Raw genomic sequence first — 18,880 nt, 5'->3', positions numbered from 1 at the left:
TCGGGAGTCTTCGAACTTTTTTCTTTGTACCACGCCGATTACAAAAGCTTAACATCTGTCTGTATGCTTCCATTTATCCTATTTTATAGCTCAGACACTGGAAAATCAAGCTTATATCGCCAGTAACAAAAGCAGTATCAGTTGTAACTAGTAAACTTTAAGTAAGTGTCTAGAGCATAAACCATTATCTATAAGATAAGATATGGATTCGCACCCGATGTGAACCTGACGTTCTTTATGCCACTTTTCCTCATCAGGTTAAGAGTGACAGAAATTATTTGTTCAATCCATTAATTGTCTATCGCGCCACGTACTTAATGAGGTCGATTCCAAAAAAGTAATGTTGCCTTTTGAAGGAACGTCTCCCAGCCTCAATGGTAGTTGGAAAAGTGAGGTTAAGCCTCAAAATGGACCGTTAAAAAGTGAGAGCGAAAATAAAACCGTAGAAATAAACGATTTCTAATACACTTACCATTACATGTCACTTCTTTCCCGGTCCAGCTTTTGTCCGTGGTGCACATTCTTTTGGCACTGCCTTGCAATTCAAAACCTTCGTCACATCTGAATTCGAGCTCACTTCTGAAAGTTGTTTCGTTACCAATAAATGTTCCATTCTTTGGTCGAGGCGGAAAGCCACAATTTACAACTTTAAACGTGAACAGATAGACAATGAGAGTAAGGTATGGCAAATCTTGGATCGTTATTTCAAGATTGTTTCAAACTTGTTAGCTCAATGCACAATGCCTCTTTCTAAGAGAGATCTCGCAACTTAGCAATTGTCAAAACATTAACATAGAATATTAGCATAAGAATGGATACCGTAAAAGTGTTTACCTCCCAGTATCGCAAACCCAGAAAAAATTTTCAGATGCAAACCCTAGTGCTCTAGGATAGTAACAAAGCTTAACACCTCACAGCCACTTCGTACTTCCTTTTTTGTACTAAATTTCACGATTTTGACGAGACGGTGCATTGCAGGGTTATATTTTCGCGATTAAAACAGGCAAATATGAAATTCGCAATTAAAGCGTTCTCAACTTTTGACGACCGCACGAGAGATGTTCCAAGGAATTTGTATGAATAGAGCGATTCAGCAAGATTCTCTACTCCATAGGCGCAATCTTTGCAAATTAACATCATTTCACCACAAAAGGAAGATACACACTAGAAGTTACTAGCAAGATCGGTAAATTAATTGTGTATTTGTTGATACATATCCTGTAGATGTTGTTGTTATTACACGTTGATCATTTTTTCTTTCTTTTTTTTGTGATCTGAATTTTCTGTAGGGATTTAATTTCGCAAGGATTTTTATGCGAGGGTATTTAATTTCGCGATTTTTTGCAACCGCGGAAAACGCAAAATTAAGTACCAATATAGGAAAAAGTCAGAAGAAAAACTATGGGGAAAAAGTTAGGCACTAGATACAGAACTTCAACGTTGTGTTTATTGCATAAAGCGTCGACAGTAGACAAATTTTGGACACCTTACCTTTACAAACTGGTTGAATTCCTGTCCAAGTTCCATTTAGTTGACACTTGCGGTCTGCTGACCCCTCTAGTTCATAGCCCAAGTCACAATCAAAGTAGACCTTGCTATTAACAGAATATGTGACTCCCAGCTTTCGACCATTCTCAGGTGTGCCTGGGTCTCCACATCCTCCCTCTGTCATAAGAGAGCCACAGAATGAGTCATGCTGCTTATAAAATGTGAAAAGATTCAACACGCGGTGGAATTATAACCACCGGGATGATCTAGGAACAAACGTAAGGTCGAGATATTCTACAGTTACAGTTCTTCTACGATAGATGTCCCCTGAGAGCAAAATAATCGTGAGACACGGAAATAAATCCACAAGTCCATGGGGAAGTAGCGTAACTAGGAGATATCCAGGGCAAAACTACAAGGCCGATACATTCGTCTTGGTTTTTGGCATTTTACTTTAAAAGGATTAACAAAGTTTGTATATTGAAGTATCACAGAGACCAAAAATAATCATTTAAAAAAGTGGCTCTCCATACTTTATCTCTAATCTGCTAAATCTGCACAAATAAATTTTATTTAGAGAGATGACCATAACAACGCGCAAAATGTGTGGGCGATCTCTGAAACTCGGAGGCCTTTTTTTTTAATTTCAAATTTTATGTTTTTTCTGTGGTAGATTAATTGAAACTTTGTCAATTGTTTAGAGGTTGACATTGCCTGTGATAGATTCCGAAACATACGTCGGTTTGTGGTTTGTAGTGATAAGCCCTGAATATGAAAAAAAACTACCAGTCCGCTCAGAATGACCCACCTGTACATTTGAAAGGCAACACGGTCCAGGAACCAAGGAAACACATTTGAGTCGCCATCCCTTCCTGGTTGTAACCTTCATTACATTTGAATGTGACTTTATAACCAGAATGGTATTTTTTGCTCGGATTTGAGATGTTCGCGTTTCTAGGAATAGTTGGGGGTTTGCAGTCTTTCACTGAAAAATTAGCAAGAAAGATACCAACTGATCAGCCTAAATGAGAATCTTTCAATCCATTCAAAGCCATCTGTTCCAAATCGGATGGCGCCGTACAAATTCTGATTGCAGAGTGCATGCGAATTCGGAACAGAAGCGTCCAAATCCGATAAGCATATTTCTGGTTCAGTAGCAATGGACATGATGGACGTTTGGTTGATGGCGTTTCGATTTTCGGACTGTATTTTCGAGATAAAAATCAAGGCTTACTTGCTTACGTCTCTCTTGATTTTTTTGTCACGACTTTTGGCTGGGCGTTATTGTTATCCGTTTGTATGCGTGTCAATTAGCCCACCCCTATTGGTCTCGTTAACATTCGTCAAGACAATATAATTTTCTCTTAAAAGCAAGATCAGGAAGGCTCTAATACGTGCATATAAAGGCACAGAGGTCTAAATTGGGAGTTAAATAGAGCGCAAATAGCCAACGTCCAAAACAATTTTGTTCTTAGACTCAGAAAGAAAGATTTGATTGAGGCTAAATTGCATACCCTATACCTATGAATCATCACTCTCAATATAATATGACAGCATGTAGCCGTGAAACCTAAATAGGGTAGTCCCCCCCACAGGATGGATCAACAATTAAGCCTACACGAACTTCGCACTGCAAAAGTTTACTCACAGCATCTAGGAGTGAGGCCTTCCCAGCGTTTCTTAGCGGTGCATCTCTTGACTGGAGCTGTATTCAAATTGTATCCTTCATTGCAGGAGTAATGAGCGGTTGAGTTGTAACTTGTGTTATTGTAAACGAGGTTGCCATTGCTGATTGACGGTGGATTTCCGCAAGACATTCCTGTTTGATGGTTTAGGACCAAAAAAAATATGAAACGACAAATCATTTAGTTCTATGCGCTAGTTCAGCTAACATTAATGCGATACAAACCCGGCTTACATACAGACACCGAATGTGTAGACAGAATGCCACAAAAGTGGAACGGCCGATTCAGATAACCTGTGTAAGAAACTCTCACGGCGAATGGCGTATAACAGAGAAAAGAAAAGAGATGAAACTAAAATGAAAGAGCTCAGAAGAGTACCAATTATCACACAAATGAAAACTTCAAAGATTCTTAAAATAAAAAAAACCCAATAATCTTACATTCGATAGACACTACATTCCTTTCCATGTCGAAAAAACCAACGTACGTTCCCCTCTGATGAACTGAACAGGAGTTTTGGAACATTTACCCCTTCATATTTTTATGCTAATACGTCCCTTCGAACTTCCAACAGATTCTCAAGATTCAAGTGCCTATTTCATTCGCATATTTAAATAACAAATAAATTTTTCCAACTCAGAAATCCAACTTAAACTCAACTGGACCGATCATTGTTCTTTGTTCACCCTTTTTTTGTACCTGAACGTCCAAAACGTTTCACACCATTTCGTCACGCCAAATTAGCTGATCAATGGTAAAGTCCCATTTTTATTCAGCTGTTAAATGAGTCTAAAGACAAAAAAATGTGGATGCTGAAAGAGCTCCCAACATAGAGCAACACCGAAGTTTCTATATTCCTTTTTATTACCAACTTTCGTGACCGATCTCCTTGTCTAACCGTGGACTGACACACCTCAATAGTCACTTTAGCGACTTCATAGTCATGTGAGAGTTGCCGCTTAACTGGCTATCAGGAATACAAGGCTATTTTCTTTTACCTGATCACAAAGTTATAACTTACCTATTTCCACGCAACTGAACCCACAACTTCCATCACAAAGGCACTTGTATTTATCTGAACCACACCCACTTTGAGGACTACACTCTTGTGTGCATTTAGTTCTGGGGGCTCGGATGGTTCTTTTACACGCGTGGGTACCTAAACACATGTCCACACACACGGACCAGTTACTTGATAGGAACATGTAATATATTACTATATGATATATATAATAGTCTATTTTTTAGCATACATACAGGAAAAAATAGTACAATCTAAAATGAAACACATGAAGGACTCAAGTTCTAGTTTTACTATCGTTGTTATGTACGCCTTTGTCATTGTTGTTTCCGATGGTTTGATATCTGGTTGCTGGTTTCCTACCTGTCTCACAAAAATTTCATGCCTCATTATCCCACTCTCATCCATGAAGGGGAAAAAAAAAAGGCTGGTGATCTTTGAACTTCTTCATTTGCAATCTATGCGAGTCTTTCTCACGCATAAGCAAGCATTCAGTTCTTTTCCGGGTAATTCTTCCCATTTTGGTATTTGTCAGCCAAAGAAGAGAGAGATTTAATTTTTTTTTCGTTTGAATCAAAGATTAATTTATCTGTCTGTACCACGGCCATGTTAAACTGATATTATATGGCCTCCTCAACTGCGGAGATAAGAATAAACGGGGTTGTTTCTAAAGAAACTGTGGTGCTGCGTCGGTGAGAGAGTATAAGAAGGTAATTTGCTATAATCAACTGAGTTCATAATATTAAATTGCCTTGCGGAGATACGATTTTTAGTCGACCTTACCTTCGCACTGAAAAGGAAATCGAGTCCACAACCCGCTGATGCAGATTCTTACAGGATTACCGCCCGGTTTCTTTTTAAACCCTTTTTTGCAGGCCAAAGTTATTCTCTCACCAGTCCTGTATCTCCGGGTATAATTTACGGGCTTTGCGATGTACGTAGAAAATGGAATTGTTGGTAAAGAACACATTTTTACTGAAAAGAAATAATGGAAAAAATATTAATTTCAAGGCAGCAAAATCGATGAGGACACACCGTACTAGCCGATACTCACAGCAGTTAGGTCCCACGCCGTCCCACCTGCCATTTGCCCGGCAAGTTCTCTTGGCTGCTCCGGACAATGTGTGACCCTCGTTACAAACGTAAGTAACAACGGAACTGAAATTAGTGGCGGGGTACTGAGGTTGAGCGTTGGACACCCGTGGTGGCCTTCCGCAGGATAAATCTGTTCGAAAGCAAACAACAAAGATAGATAGTGAAGCGACACAAACATTTTGAGCTTACTAATAACAACTGAAATTTGATCTTACAAGGGTACTTTGGATACCCCATTCTAGTCCTTGTTGACTTTGTCTCCGAGTTGCTTCGTCTCAGGATAATCAGTAGTAGATACAATTCAATTTGACGTAAAGGGTGATTTGTAGGTAAAAAGATCAGGAGTCTAAACTAGTCATTGATGTCGGAGTATGTCAGCGAGTGTCACTTTCCCGAGTATGATGCCACGAAAGTTACTGTCACTCCTCTTGGATGTTGTTTCAGGCTATCACGGAAAATCTTTTAGTACTTTAATAAGTTAGCAGCATTAGATAACCAAAATGCGCAGACACCAAAAATTTGTCAGGATCCACACAAAGCAATGCCTCTCTCCACTACTAGCTGCTTAGGATTTTGGGTGAATCAAATCAAAGTTTTCTGTGCAAAACTTCGATGCGCTCATGTTAAAATTCGCAACTTTGCTTTGTTTAAGACTGCATACATGGAGAGGCCAAAACATTCGTTAATTACATGTGAAACGCATCCCTTCGTTCACTGCCAAGAAACGAAGCGAAGTGAAGTTAAGCGAATTGAAGCGAAGTAAATCGAATTGAAGCCGTTACTACACTGCTCAAACAGATAAATTACAAGTTATTACGATTATATATAAAAAAGAAATTGACAAAACCAGAAAAAAGAAAAAAGAAAAGGAGAGCAAACAAAGACACTTACGATCATTGTGCGAGATCAGGAACAAATCGGCGGATTGAAAACGATGTGAAAGCAATCGACAAAGGCATTTGAATCGTTAGAACGATAGATTCGAATGACAGAAATCAACGGTAAAGAGCTGGTGCGAGCGTTTTGAACTGACAAAAATTATACAAGAAAAAAAGTAACAGAATATTGATGACAGTTGTGCACGCTGAACAAAAGGACTAAATGAAGACATGACAACGGGGAAAAAGTGCGAATTATTAATACAAGGCGCTTAACGAATTTTTGGCGGCAATAATACTTTTACATCAAAGCCATGATCCTTGCAAATGAGATCAACTGTATTAATTGCAGAAAAAAACCGTGACAAAATTTGGAAGGTACTACCGACTGAGCAATGAAGCCCCACGTTGATGTTGGGAGCGATGCACATTTGTTGTGAACAAATTTATTTTGATCTGCGGATTTAAATTCATAGAGAGCCAAAATTCTAAAAATTGAGCTGCAATTTTAGCAATTGCAGAAATGAAGCCTGAAAAAATGTGATATCTCGTTATAATCTCTTTTTTTTTTTTCTTCAACATTCCTACTGGTAGCTATCAAATAGCAAGCTTACCTCTCTTTACACAACTATACCCACAGTCGCCATCGCAAAGACATTTTTCTTCAGCCCTGCAGCCAGTTAAAGGATCACACTTAGTAACACACATCCGATCGGGCTGTCGATTAGTGCGGAGACATTTCGACTCGCCTAAGAAAGAATATAGATGAATAAGTAAGGTAGGTAATTGCATTGGGTGGAGTAAATTTAAGGATTAATTTCACGCGTGTTTTCAGAAGTTGCAGAAATTGCACGAGTCGCGCAACTATTTTTTAACGAATACAGAAGCCTTGACTATGCTCTGTCCTGTTGTGAAGCCCACAAGAAGCGGCTAAAGCACGAAAGAAGTGTAGGGAGAAACACGAGATGTAGTCACTCACTTCTTGAGCGTTCTAGCCGCTTCCTACGTTCGTAGTAAGCCATCTTAATTTTCAGGTCGCCTCAATAAACTGTAAAATGCACGAATCAGCTGAATGAGATTATATTTTTGTACGACAACGCCAAAGCAATGAAAAGTATTCGTCATTCATTCAATTATAAAATGTTTAGGTCACGTCAAGCCTTTTTTAATGTTTTCCTGATTTTGGTAAATTTAAAGAAAAATGTCCTCTGCCTCAGCCAATCAGCATTTACTTATTTTGCCCTTTATGCATGTTCTAAGTATAACAATTAATACATAAATGATGTATAAAATTATGGAACAAACCCGCAAAGCAATGGAGCAGTTTCAAATCAAAGCACTGGAGGTCGCTTCTCCCAAAAATTAGTAAATATCACAAGCAAATGTTTACCGCGTTCAAAACGCGCTTTTAAAATTCAATTGGTGAACGCATAAACGGCGCCGATCAAATTCCTAACTGAAACCTACTCGATGGCTCTTTTTCTTTCGAAATGAGCGCAATCTACAAAAGAAAGAAATAAGGGATGGCTGTTGGAGAGGTCATATCTAAAAGCTGAACCGTTAGAAAAAAAAAACAAAGCAAAAAAAAAAACCCATCAACTAGAGAGTACGCCAAAACAAAGCGCGAAATTTTATTCAAATTTGGCAAATCGTTGGGATCAAAACGGCGCTCTAAATAGGGGACAAAACAAATCAAGATGAAATTGAACAAAGCTAAGAAAAAATGTACAATACAAGCGAACATTCCCTGCATTGGGAAGTTATCTTCGCTTTCAAGGGTTCTGCATCACTCCTACCACTTGTGACTGATTAAAACAAACTCATGGAAGGAAATCCAATTTCTATGATTCCAAATTTATTGCCAACACGCACGACCAAAGTGCGTGAAGTTGTCCGTGACTGTACTAGCTCACCTCACGTAAAGTTTATTTCATATTCCGAAATGACATACCTCTCAGTAGGCCTGATAGGAATGTCTAATGTTACATAACAGAAATTACTTTCGGTTTCAGCAAATATGGCACCCAATGTAGACATTGAAAAGAAAGTGAACTTTTTTCATCCTCAACTTCCGTCGTTTGGTGGGATTATGAAAATGTAAGCCATCTATTTTGTTACAAAATTTACGTCGATGTGATTTACACAACAACTAAGAGAAAAGGAAAAGGAAAATCAATTTTTATCTTCTCATGCTGGTTGATCCCCTTTTTCCAGTAAAACCTCAGTTAAACCCTGTCTCTACACGATCTCTCTACGCCTGTCTCTCTGCCCCTCGATGTTCAATTTTCATTTGTGGTCGGGGATAAATGACTAAACTCCTGACCTCTTATTTCATAACATGTCAAAACAAATAAATGCATTTAAGATGTTTGCTGTTTTCTGTATTTAGGTGGGACTGCGCGGTTTTGTTTACATGACCCTTCGCGTGCAAGGCTTAATGTGTTTGTTTGAAGAATAGAAGCACGATTGCTTAACGTAACCTCTACTTTGGCTCATAGTGGGAAGACTTCCTGTGTGTGAAATCCACACCAAAGCTTTGTTCAAGAATCATCATTGAATACACCGAAATTTCCTTCGGGTGACTTTGCGAGATCACATCTTAATTGCCTTATCTTTCCCATTTGCTCATCTAATCAATAAAATCAGTATACAGTTTCAATTTAAGAACCATATTGCGTTGAATTGCAATCAAGAGCTTATCGCTGATCTGCGTATTATGACGGAGAGGATTTGAACGATGCTCGAGTCGATAATTCGCTTCTGAACGAACGCAAAATGTGTTTGTTGAAGCTTGGGAAGAACTACCTTTTATGCGATATGAATATGCGTCATGGAAAACAATTTTCACGACGTCTGCGTGTAGTACAGAATCTTGTCTCAAAATTCACTCGCAACGGACGGTAAAATAAACTCACCTTTGACTTGACGTGTGAAAAGAATAGTCCACAGCAGGCATGAAATGAACAGAATTCTCATTTTTTGCAAAAGAGAAACTGACCAGTTTCGTCAACGGCCCTGTTAAAAGCACAGACTGGTGACTTATTGTTGGCAATAAACTAAAAATGTGAAACCGGACCGGGAATGGAGTATTGTGAACTATTATTAGAGTAAATTGATAGTTCTCGAGTTTCCCAGCCTTCAACGTCGTCATCGATCTCCCGTCTTCTCTCTTGGGAAACGTCACGCAATCTTCCATATAAATAACTTTTCTTATCTAAGTACAAATTGTAATGTGCTGCCTTACTTTTCAAAACAGCGACTGGTCATCAGACCTGGTAGTCTAAATGCGCTTTCTGTGACAGCAGATGGCAAATTACTGTCGCTCTCGCGCTTAGCTAATTGGAACTCCCAGCTGATACCCCTCAAGTCGTGTGAGCTACTATTCGGGAGAACTTGCAATGGAGAAAGGAGAGAGGATATTATCACGGTAAAATTGTGTAAGTGATAGCGATATCGTCAAGGAAAAAACAAAGGGCTATCGTCAAGGAAAAAAATCAAAGAGCTGGTGAGAAAAGATTACATATTTGAAGAAGGATTAAATATTTGAAGAAAGATGAATTAATTGACCAGAATGCTTGAGGGAAAGAAGATAAAATATTGTAATAATAATAAAGCTCAAATAATTAACACACTCGAATAAATGGCTCACTACTCAAGCCACGAACACGTTCGTCTGGATTACGAATGTCATATTATTCAATCTACACTTTGTTTGCTGAAGAGTCCTTAGAACTTTTGGCCGTGCATAATTTATTCTAAATTTAAATAAATTGCTGCTCTGTCATTAATAAGTGGCTCCAAGTTTATTAGTTTCCACCCAAGATTATGGTACAGAAAAAGAACGGTATCGAGTACGGTATTCATCTAGTACTCAATACATACACAAAGGTTGCTCAGTGATCATGGATGATCATGGATTTTGCTAGATCAGTTATGAACTATAGTTCACACAATTCTTGCACTCATTCAGAAACCCTTCTAGAAATGAGCTGTCGAAGCCCGTTTCATTAGGATGTAGCAACCTTTACATATGACTTTTCTTATTTGGACGTATTCACAACTGTAAAACTTTAACATCAAGTGTCTTGGTTCTAGATACTGTGAAAGGCTAGACGGTAAATCCTCTAGAAACAATAGAATAGGTCTTGAGAGCTTTAAGCGTAATCTGAAGATCTTAAAGCTGTTCTGAACAGTTAAGCTGTTGACACTTTTCCAAAGTCATTCGAAATTCGGATAAATTTATTATAAAGCCATTGGAACGCATCGGGGAAAGCATTGAGGTGAAAAAAAGTGCGGACAATTTATTTTTTTTTGCGATTCAAATTCTAATGACTAAATTTGATTAAACTAGCCGGTCTATATTAAATTTGTTAGTTTGATAGATACAAATCACCACAAAATGACAACCATCTTAGATTACATTTGAGCATAAACTTTTTTATCATAAATCATTAACTGAACATCAAACATCTTTATTCTACTAGTTCGTTGGAGACATTCAGCTTTTCTTGTCTTTTAGGTATCCAAGTTGACACAGAAATTTGGATCGATGTTGATAACGGAACGATATTAGAGGGAACCAAAAATTATTTCATTATCATAGTCTGATATATCAAATTATTTTCTTTCATGATTTTATCTATTTCCTGAAATATAAGGTTTATTTTCCATCTGATTTTATTATCCATTTAAATATTAATATAAAAATGACCTCATTGATACGACATTTTCGGCTGTATATATAATTGTTATGAATCTTATATCGATTTTCACGATAATTCATATACTACTCTGCTCTTTTATTACCATGAATTAAACCACAACTCGAGCATAAACGTGTGTCATTGTCATGAATAATTTCTATCTTACAACAACATGGTTCTTCCTTATTATTATTTACATACTCTTCTATTTTAAAGTTACAAAAAGGGCATGTAAGACAGTCATCATTTTTATTTCATCATGAATTTCTAAATTACAATGGATCCTACAAAATATAATGACATTAATTTTATGTAAAAAAAAAATGTCATAGAAGAACGAGATGTATCGTTTGACATTTCTCTGGTTTTTTTTGTGATTTCGTAAAATAATATCACAGATGTTTCTTTTTTCGTGAAGATTTTTTTTGGAAACTATAGTTTTATTTTTTTTACAAGAATCATGATTGAAAATTTTCTTATGCATAAAGTATCACTTTTTGGGGTTTTAAAATAGTTTCTATTAAATTTTACGTAGTATTGAGTTGACTTCGAGGTCATTTTCAAATTGATCTCGCAACGCCAACTTTCTATACTACTCACGCGCCCCACAAGCCATCAACTGAAAAAAAGAAAGAAATTAGATGTTCAGAGATCGTGACATTGTTGACATTGTTGAGAATAATCTGACAGTTGAAAGGATTCGCCTTGGAAGAAGTTATTGCTCAGTCAAGACGTGTTCAACTCCTAAAAGTCTTCCTCCCGCGCCCAATTTAGGAGGTTGAACAAAGGGTGCCATATAGAGAGGCCAGGAAAACTTGCTTGCTCACGCCCAGAGCACCATCTGGTATTAGCCCCTATTTAATACGCGCAAAGGAGGCACTAAACTTCAAATATGCGTTAACAAGCCTATAATTCTATAGAAACTTTGTTTCTGTTTGTATTCCACTAAAGTATCATAACCATTATGAGCTAACCAAGTAAGCCAGTAAGGTGAAGTTACTCAAAAAACGGGATTCATCTTTCTTTCAATTGTCATTATCTAAGTAATCTTGGATCACCCATACAGATCTGAGTTATACCAACGAATCACACTCCTAATATGTGACAGAAAATTTTAAATTACTTAAAGACTTAATTGGTAAGACAAGTTGAAATTTAGTAACTAACCAGGGGCAGAGCAGCCGTATAATTCCAGTCGGAGACAGGAAACATTCATAAGAGACGCATCGCCATCCAAAGATAATGGAAACTTTGGGTAGATACGGACTGAACGTGTTCTAATTCGAGGTTGGAGCGCAATAGCGTTTAAGGATGTTACGCCAACATTTCCATCAAATGTCTGTGTCGAAAGATAAGAGTAAAACACGATAATATTTCTTATTCATAAAATTCATCACAACGTCTCGATTACTAAAAATATGTGAGACCCAGTTCAAAGATAAATCAGACTCCCTTAATGTCGTTATTTTGTCGCGTAGTAACTCAGCTTTAGGTGAGTGAGGGAGGAGAGGGTGGGGCAGGGGGGAGGAGGTCTTTCAGTACATAGTAGAAACTTGTGAATAATTGCGTTTGTCACTCGAACCGTATGTGCTTCTTTGGGCATGCATATTGCATTGTGCGTGCAATATTCATTGTGCTTGCAGAATACCGATATTCGGATGGAATAACAGACAGGATTTGTTTGTTTATTACTAACCCGGGTTCCGTCCGTTTTCCTGTAAACGATCCATTGTCCATCCTTCTGGTATTGAATTTCGTACTTCGTTGCCCATCTTAAGTCCTTTTTGCTTCCCTGCGTCTTAATCAAAGTAAGAAACTTTTCCTCGCTCAGCAGTATTTCTATGTAGGGCAGATTGTCGGTCGGAGCCGAGCACCAGGCCCCCTGCACACTGTCAAGGCGCGCAAGGGAAGGAACATGGTTTAGACTTAATTGCGACGATGCTGTGATGCTGCTGTCTTGAATTTTCTTGTTGTGCATTCCCAGGACGGCATTGCACGCACCTTTCAAAGGAAAGAGCCGAATTTCAGCATTAAACGCCTTTGTTTGCATCAGAGTTCGGATGTTCGAGGCGAATCCATATCAATGAACAGATGTGTCCCAATTTATACAGAAGTGGCAGCATACACTGACAGGGACCTCAGGGATCTGACCATGACACTTGGCAGGTTCAACGAAACATTCAAATTTCTAAGGACAAACGCCGCCGAATTTAATCTTTCCTTCCCTTATGCCTATATGCCAAAATGCACCAAGGTAACGCTTATAGGATAAAACAGAGTAAACGTTGCTGGGAGAAACCTGACAATAAGTTTTGAAACTTACAAACTGATTTTCTGGCTCACCCCCACGCGTTCGTAGTCACGTTCGTTAAACTATTTTAAGCATTCATTCAACAAATAAAAAACTGCCATCTTCTACCCCTTTTTAATTTGTTATCGAATACTTTTATTTAGAGAGATCATCATAACAACGCGCATAATGTGTGGCCGAGCTCTGAAACTAAGAAGCTTATTTTTAATCTTAAATTTTATGTTTTTGCTATGGAAAATTAATTGAGGTTTTGTTAATTGTTTTGAGGTTGACGTCGCCTTTGAAGGATTCCAAAACATACTTCGTTTTGTGGTTTGTAGAGATAAGCCTTGAGGATGACTACCAGACTGTACGGAAATGACCTACCTGTACATTTGAAAGGCAGCACGGTCCACGAACCAAGGAAACACATTTGAGTCGCCATCCCTCCTTGGTTGTAACCTTCATTACATTTGAATGTGACTTTATAACCAGAATGGTATTTATTGCTCGGATTTGAAATCCTCGCGTTTATAGGAATAGTTGGGGGTTTGCAGTCTTGCACTAAAAAAATTAACAAGAAAAGATGATCAATCTAAAGAAGAATCTTTGAATCCCATTGAAAGCCATCTGTTCCAAATCGGACGGCGCCGGGGTAGAGTGCATGCGAATTCGGGATGGAAGCATCCAAATCCGATAATCATATTTCTGGCCCAGTTGCAATAGACAAGATGGTCGTTTCGAATTTCGGACTGTCTTTTTGGAATAAAATCAAGGCTTGCTTGCTTACCTCTCTCTTAATCTTTTTGTTATACCTTTTGGCTAAGCATTTTATCCGTTTGTATACATGTTAATTAGCCCATCCCTGTTGGTCTCGTTAACATTCGTCAGGACAATCGAATTTTCTTTCAAAAGCGAGGTCAGGAAGGCTCTAATAATGCATATAAAGGAACAGTATTCAAGCCTGCTGTTATGGAGGAGGTCTAAATTGGGAATTACATAGAACGCAAATCACCAACGTTCAGTTTAGTTCTTAGACTCAGAGACAAGGTTTTGTTTTAGGTTAAATTGCATGCCCTATACCTATAATTCATTTATTCCAATATTATACTACAGCGTGTAACCGTAAAGTCTAAACAAGGTATTACCTCCTCCTTCCCCCACCTCTCCCCCCCCCCCCCCCCCAAGATGAATCAACAATTAAGCCTACACGAACTTCGCAATGCAAAAGTTTACTCACAGCATCTAGGAGTGAGGCCTTCCCAGCGTTTCTTAGAAGTACATCTCTTGACTGGAGCTGTATTCAAACTGTATCCTTCATTGCAGGTGTAATGGGCGGTTGAGTTGTAACTTGTGTCGTTATAAACGACGTTGCCATTGGTGATTGATGGCGGATTTCCACAAGACATAGCTGTTTGATTGTATTGGACCAAAAAACATATGAAACGACAAATCATTCAGTTCTATGCGCTAGTTCTGTTCAGCTAACAGATACAAAGCCGGCGTAAATACAGACACCGAACGTGTAGAAGGCTGATTCAGATAACTTGTGTAAGAAACTTTACTCTCACGGCGAGTGGCGTATAGCAGAGAAAAGAAAGAGATGAAATTAAAATGACAGAGCTCAGGACAGTACCAATTATCACACAAATTGAAACATCAAAGGTTCTTAATCTGAAAATAGCCCAATAATATCAAATTCGATAGACACTACATTCCTTACCATGTCGAAACAACCAACACACGTTCCTCTCTGTCAAACTAAACAGGAGTTTTAGAACAATTTACCCTTTTATATTTTTATGCTAATACGTCCCTTCGAACTTCATCGAGATTCTCGAAATTCACGTGAATATTTCATTCGCAAATTTGTATAACAAATAATTTTTTTCTTTTGATAAGAATTAGGATTTTCTTTTATAAGACCGATCTGTATCTGAACGTACAAAACGTTTCACGCTATTTCGTCACATCAAATTAGCTGATAAATGATTACTTTCCATTTTTATTCAGTCGTTAAATGAGTATGAATACAAAAGAATGCGGATGCTGAAGGAGCTCACAACATATGGCAACACCGAAGTTTCTATCTTTTTTTGCAAATTTTCACTACCGACCTCCTTGTCTAATCGTGGACTGACACACCTCTAAGGTGAGACTTGCCGCTTAACTGACTATAGGGATTACCGGGTTATATTCTTTTACCTGAATACAAAGTTACTACTGACCTATTTCCACGCAACTGAACCCACAACGTCCATCACAGAGGCACTTGTACTTATCTGAGCCACACCCACTTTGAGGACTACACTCCTGAGTGCATTTAGTTCTGGGGTCATGGATGGTTCTTTTACACGCGTGGGTACCTAAACACATGTTCATACACACACGGACCAGTTATATGGTAGGAATGTATAAAATATTAGTATAAAATATATATTTTTTAACGTAAACGCGAGACATATGAAGGATTCAAAATTTAGTTTTACTATCGTTGTTATGTACGCCTCTGTCGTTATTGTTTCCGATGGTTTGATATCTGGTTATTGATTTTCTAACTCTCATTCATGGAGGGGAAAGAAACAGAAGGCGGTGATCTTTGAACTTCTTCATTTGCAAGCTTTGCAAATCTTGCTCACGCATAAGCATGCATTTAGCTCTTTTTCGGGTTATAGTTCCCATTTTGGTATTTGTGAGCTAAAGAAGAAAAATATTTAATTTTTTCACTATAATCAAAGATTAATATATATTCGTCTGCACCAAGTCCATTTTAAACTGATATTATATGGCCTCCTCAACTGCGGAGATAAGAATAAAGGGGGTAATTTTTAAAGAAACTGTGGTGCTGCGTCGGTGGGAGAGTATAACAAGGTAACTTGGTATTATCAACTCAGTTGATAACGTAGAGTGGTCACCGTTAAGGGTTTCAAAGCTGACGTTTCGAGCGTTAGCCCTTCGTTAGAGCGAAAGTAGAGGGGCTAATGCTCGAAACGTCGGCTTTCAAACTCTTAACGGTGGTCAATTTACGTTATCCACTCAGTTTGTAATATCAAATTAACTTACGGCGATGAGCGCAATGTACGAAAGAAAGGGATGTGAAGTGGTTGTTGGCCGGTTCATATCTTTAAAAAACTGAACTGTAAAAAAAAAAAATTGGAAAAAAACCTCCTACATGTTTAAATCAATAAGAGAGTACTCCAAAGCTAAGCACGAAATTTTATTCAAATTTGGCGATTTGTTGGGATCAAAACGGCACTCAAAATAGGGGCGTCATTGTTTCACGCAATTTGGCGCTGCACTCACCTCACTTAAAGTTCATTATATATTTCGAAATGACATAACTCTCAGTTAGTACCTGATAAGAATATCTAACGTTACAAGACAGAAATCACTTTCCGTTTCAGCAAATATGATACCCAGTGTAGACATCGACAAGAAAGTGAAGTTTTTCCATCCTAAACTTTAGAACAAAATATGTCGCAAGTCTTGACTTTAGATGCAATGAAGTGTGTGGCCCAAACGGGTTTGCGTCACATGTTTTGCGAACATATGTTTGATCATTTTTTTTCGTCTTTCTAGCTGAGGAAATTTACCAAACTTCTGCGGTTAATAATTGAAAACTATGTGCCTCGTCTTGTATAATAATAAGAAATTCTAAATATGTAAATTTTAAGATACTCACTTTTGCAAACTGGAAGAGCTGAATCCCAGACTCCATCGTTGCATGTCAGACGAGAATTTCCCACCAGACTGTAGTTTTTAGTATAACATTCATACGTGACCACCTGTCCGTGAGAAAAATCTGTACCATTTCTTCTTCCTCTGTCTATTAACCCAGGGTCAGTACAAGTGGCTACGAAAGAGAACAGCCATGCTCAATTAAAATGCATTAATAGAATTACTTCTAACTTTTTCAAGGTGATAATGGTAATTGAGAGTCCATCTTCATGTTAGCACAGAATGGGTACATACCCTTGCACGAGGGAATGCTAGCGTTCCAAAAGCCATCGTTGCAGTGCAGAATGTTGGTGCCATCCAGAGTGTACGGTGCATAACAAGCGTACTCGATGTGGCTATCATGTGGTAAGAGTTTCCCTCTAGGGAAGTTTTCGTTTGGTGTGTATCCATTTTTAGGACTGCCTTCGAATTCGCATTTACCTTCAATAGTAGAAATGTTTTTTGGCAAGTTTGTTTTGTGCGCATTGTCCTTGCTTTCTTTCTCACTAGATCATTCAGAGCGTATTGACAGAATTTTTAAATTCCTTGAAATTTTGTTTCAGTGCTAAGGCATGGTTTGAAGATCAAGTTTCCTGGGCTGCTTTCTGTTCATGAACATTTTTCTCGCTTAAAGTTTGTCTTGCACGATTCTTCAATTTTATTTCGGTTTCTCCCTCCCTCCCTCATAACTTAAACTTAACGGGTCGTTGGTTATCCTATTAAAGAGGCGATTATTCATTATTTCAAATTTGAATATTTTCAACTCGTATTCTTTCAGAGTCATATTACTTCCTCACAATTTAAGTAATGTAATTGTGTGCTAAACGAACTGTGAATTACCAAAGAATGGATCAAAAGGGTTACCTAAATTATCTTTCGAAACCCCTAATATAACACTATACCTTTACAGAGAGGGACACTACCGCTCCAAACGCCATCCTCACACCGTATAGTATTGTTTCCTATTAACTCGTGGTCTGTGTTGCACGTAAAATTTATTATGCTACCTTTCTCGAAATTGTTGCCGTAGCGTTTGCCATTCAATGGTTTACCAGGATCTGGACACATGGCTGTATTAGTAAAGTAGGTAGGGGACAAAACAAAAGGTTTCAAAGATCAAAAAAGAAAGGAGAAGAACTTTAAAAGCAAGCACAGGATGGGGCTGTCACGATACATCTACAGTGTACAAGAGAGATACAATTTCTACGTAAAAACAAAACAACTGATATCGCTCGGAAATTCTTTTTCATATGAATTAGAACTCAAAGGAACATCGTATTCGAATTTTCTTACCGACACATTTAGGACGGTTACCACTCCAAACGCCATCTTTGCATTGTATTTGTCCTTTTCCCTCAAGCTGATATTTTTTTATTACAGGAAAATGTTACCCACGAGTTGTGTTTAAGGTCCCACCATTGCCTACTGAGTGGGGCAAGGAAAGCTAAAAAGCTATTAATTTAGGCGGTCACTAGTCTAGTCATTACAACAAAAATATTTCTCAAGGGCACATTTTTTTCAGAAGAGCTGGAACACTCACCTTTACATTCAGGCTCGCTGGAATCCCACACTTTTCCAACACAACGAAGTTTCTTTTTACCAATCAAGTCATAACCGCTGTTGCAAAAGAATTTTGCTTCATCTCCGTCAAGGAAACGTTCTGGGGGCACCTTCTGATGCAATTTTCCGTTCTGTGGATCTCTCGGTGTTGAGCAAATGCCTGATTAATCATAAAGAGAACGTTGGTTAAGTCATCACGAATGCAAGTGAATGCATGAAGTTGCGAAAAAAACACATTTCTAACCTTTGCAGACTGGAGACGGCTTATCCCATTTACCATCATCGCATTTAATCGAACGGGCGCCAACTCTTTTATAGCCAGAATCACAGTAAAAGTTTACAGATTTTCCATGACTGAAGATATTTCCAACTATTTTGCCATTCACAGGTATGGTGGGCCTAGCACATGGTGCTATGGAGTCAAACATGTAAGAATTACTAAT

At 38.2% G+C, this 18,880-nt stretch overlaps 1 protein-coding gene across 4 annotated transcripts in view; it reads right to left on the bottom strand.

Annotated features, from left to right (window-relative positions):
* LOC113681193 (CUB and sushi domain-containing protein 1-like) overlaps positions 1-18,880 on the bottom strand; it is a 78,127-nt gene that overhangs the window by 53,649 nt on the left and 5,598 nt on the right. For 3 of the 4 annotated variants that reach the window (XM_089205260.1, XM_089205262.1, XM_089205261.1), the window contains exons 1-9: positions 9,083-9,286; positions 6,782-6,916; positions 5,249-5,419; positions 4,978-5,169; positions 4,195-4,332; positions 3,137-3,307; positions 2,297-2,473; positions 1,492-1,665; positions 473-646 (exon numbers count right to left, since the gene is read on the bottom strand). In XM_089205260.1, coding sequence (XP_089061386.1) covers positions 473-646; positions 1,492-1,665; positions 2,297-2,473; positions 3,137-3,307; positions 4,195-4,332; positions 4,978-5,169; positions 5,249-5,419; positions 6,782-6,916; positions 9,083-9,143 — 1,393 coding nt within the window. In that variant the 5' untranslated portion in view covers positions 9,144-9,286. Of the gene's footprint in view, positions 1-472; positions 647-1,491; positions 1,666-2,296; positions 2,474-3,136; positions 3,308-4,194; positions 4,333-4,977; positions 5,170-5,248; positions 5,420-6,781; positions 6,917-9,082; positions 9,287-12,037; positions 12,210-12,566; positions 12,872-13,547; positions 13,725-14,400; positions 14,572-15,388; positions 15,527-16,842; positions 17,014-17,132; positions 17,319-17,779; positions 17,948-18,417; positions 18,598-18,681; positions 18,850-18,880 lie in introns of those variants that run through there. The other variant, XM_089205263.1, reaches the window with a different exon arrangement.

This window comes from Pocillopora damicornis, chromosome 4 (genome assembly GCF_964200805.1).
Source record: "Pocillopora damicornis chromosome 4, jaPocDami1.2, whole genome shotgun sequence".
Taxonomy (NCBI): domain Eukaryota; kingdom Metazoa; phylum Cnidaria; class Anthozoa; order Scleractinia; family Pocilloporidae; genus Pocillopora; species Pocillopora damicornis.
The sequence above is the reverse complement of the archived record's forward strand: the minus strand, read 5'-3'. Positions and strand labels throughout refer to the sequence as shown.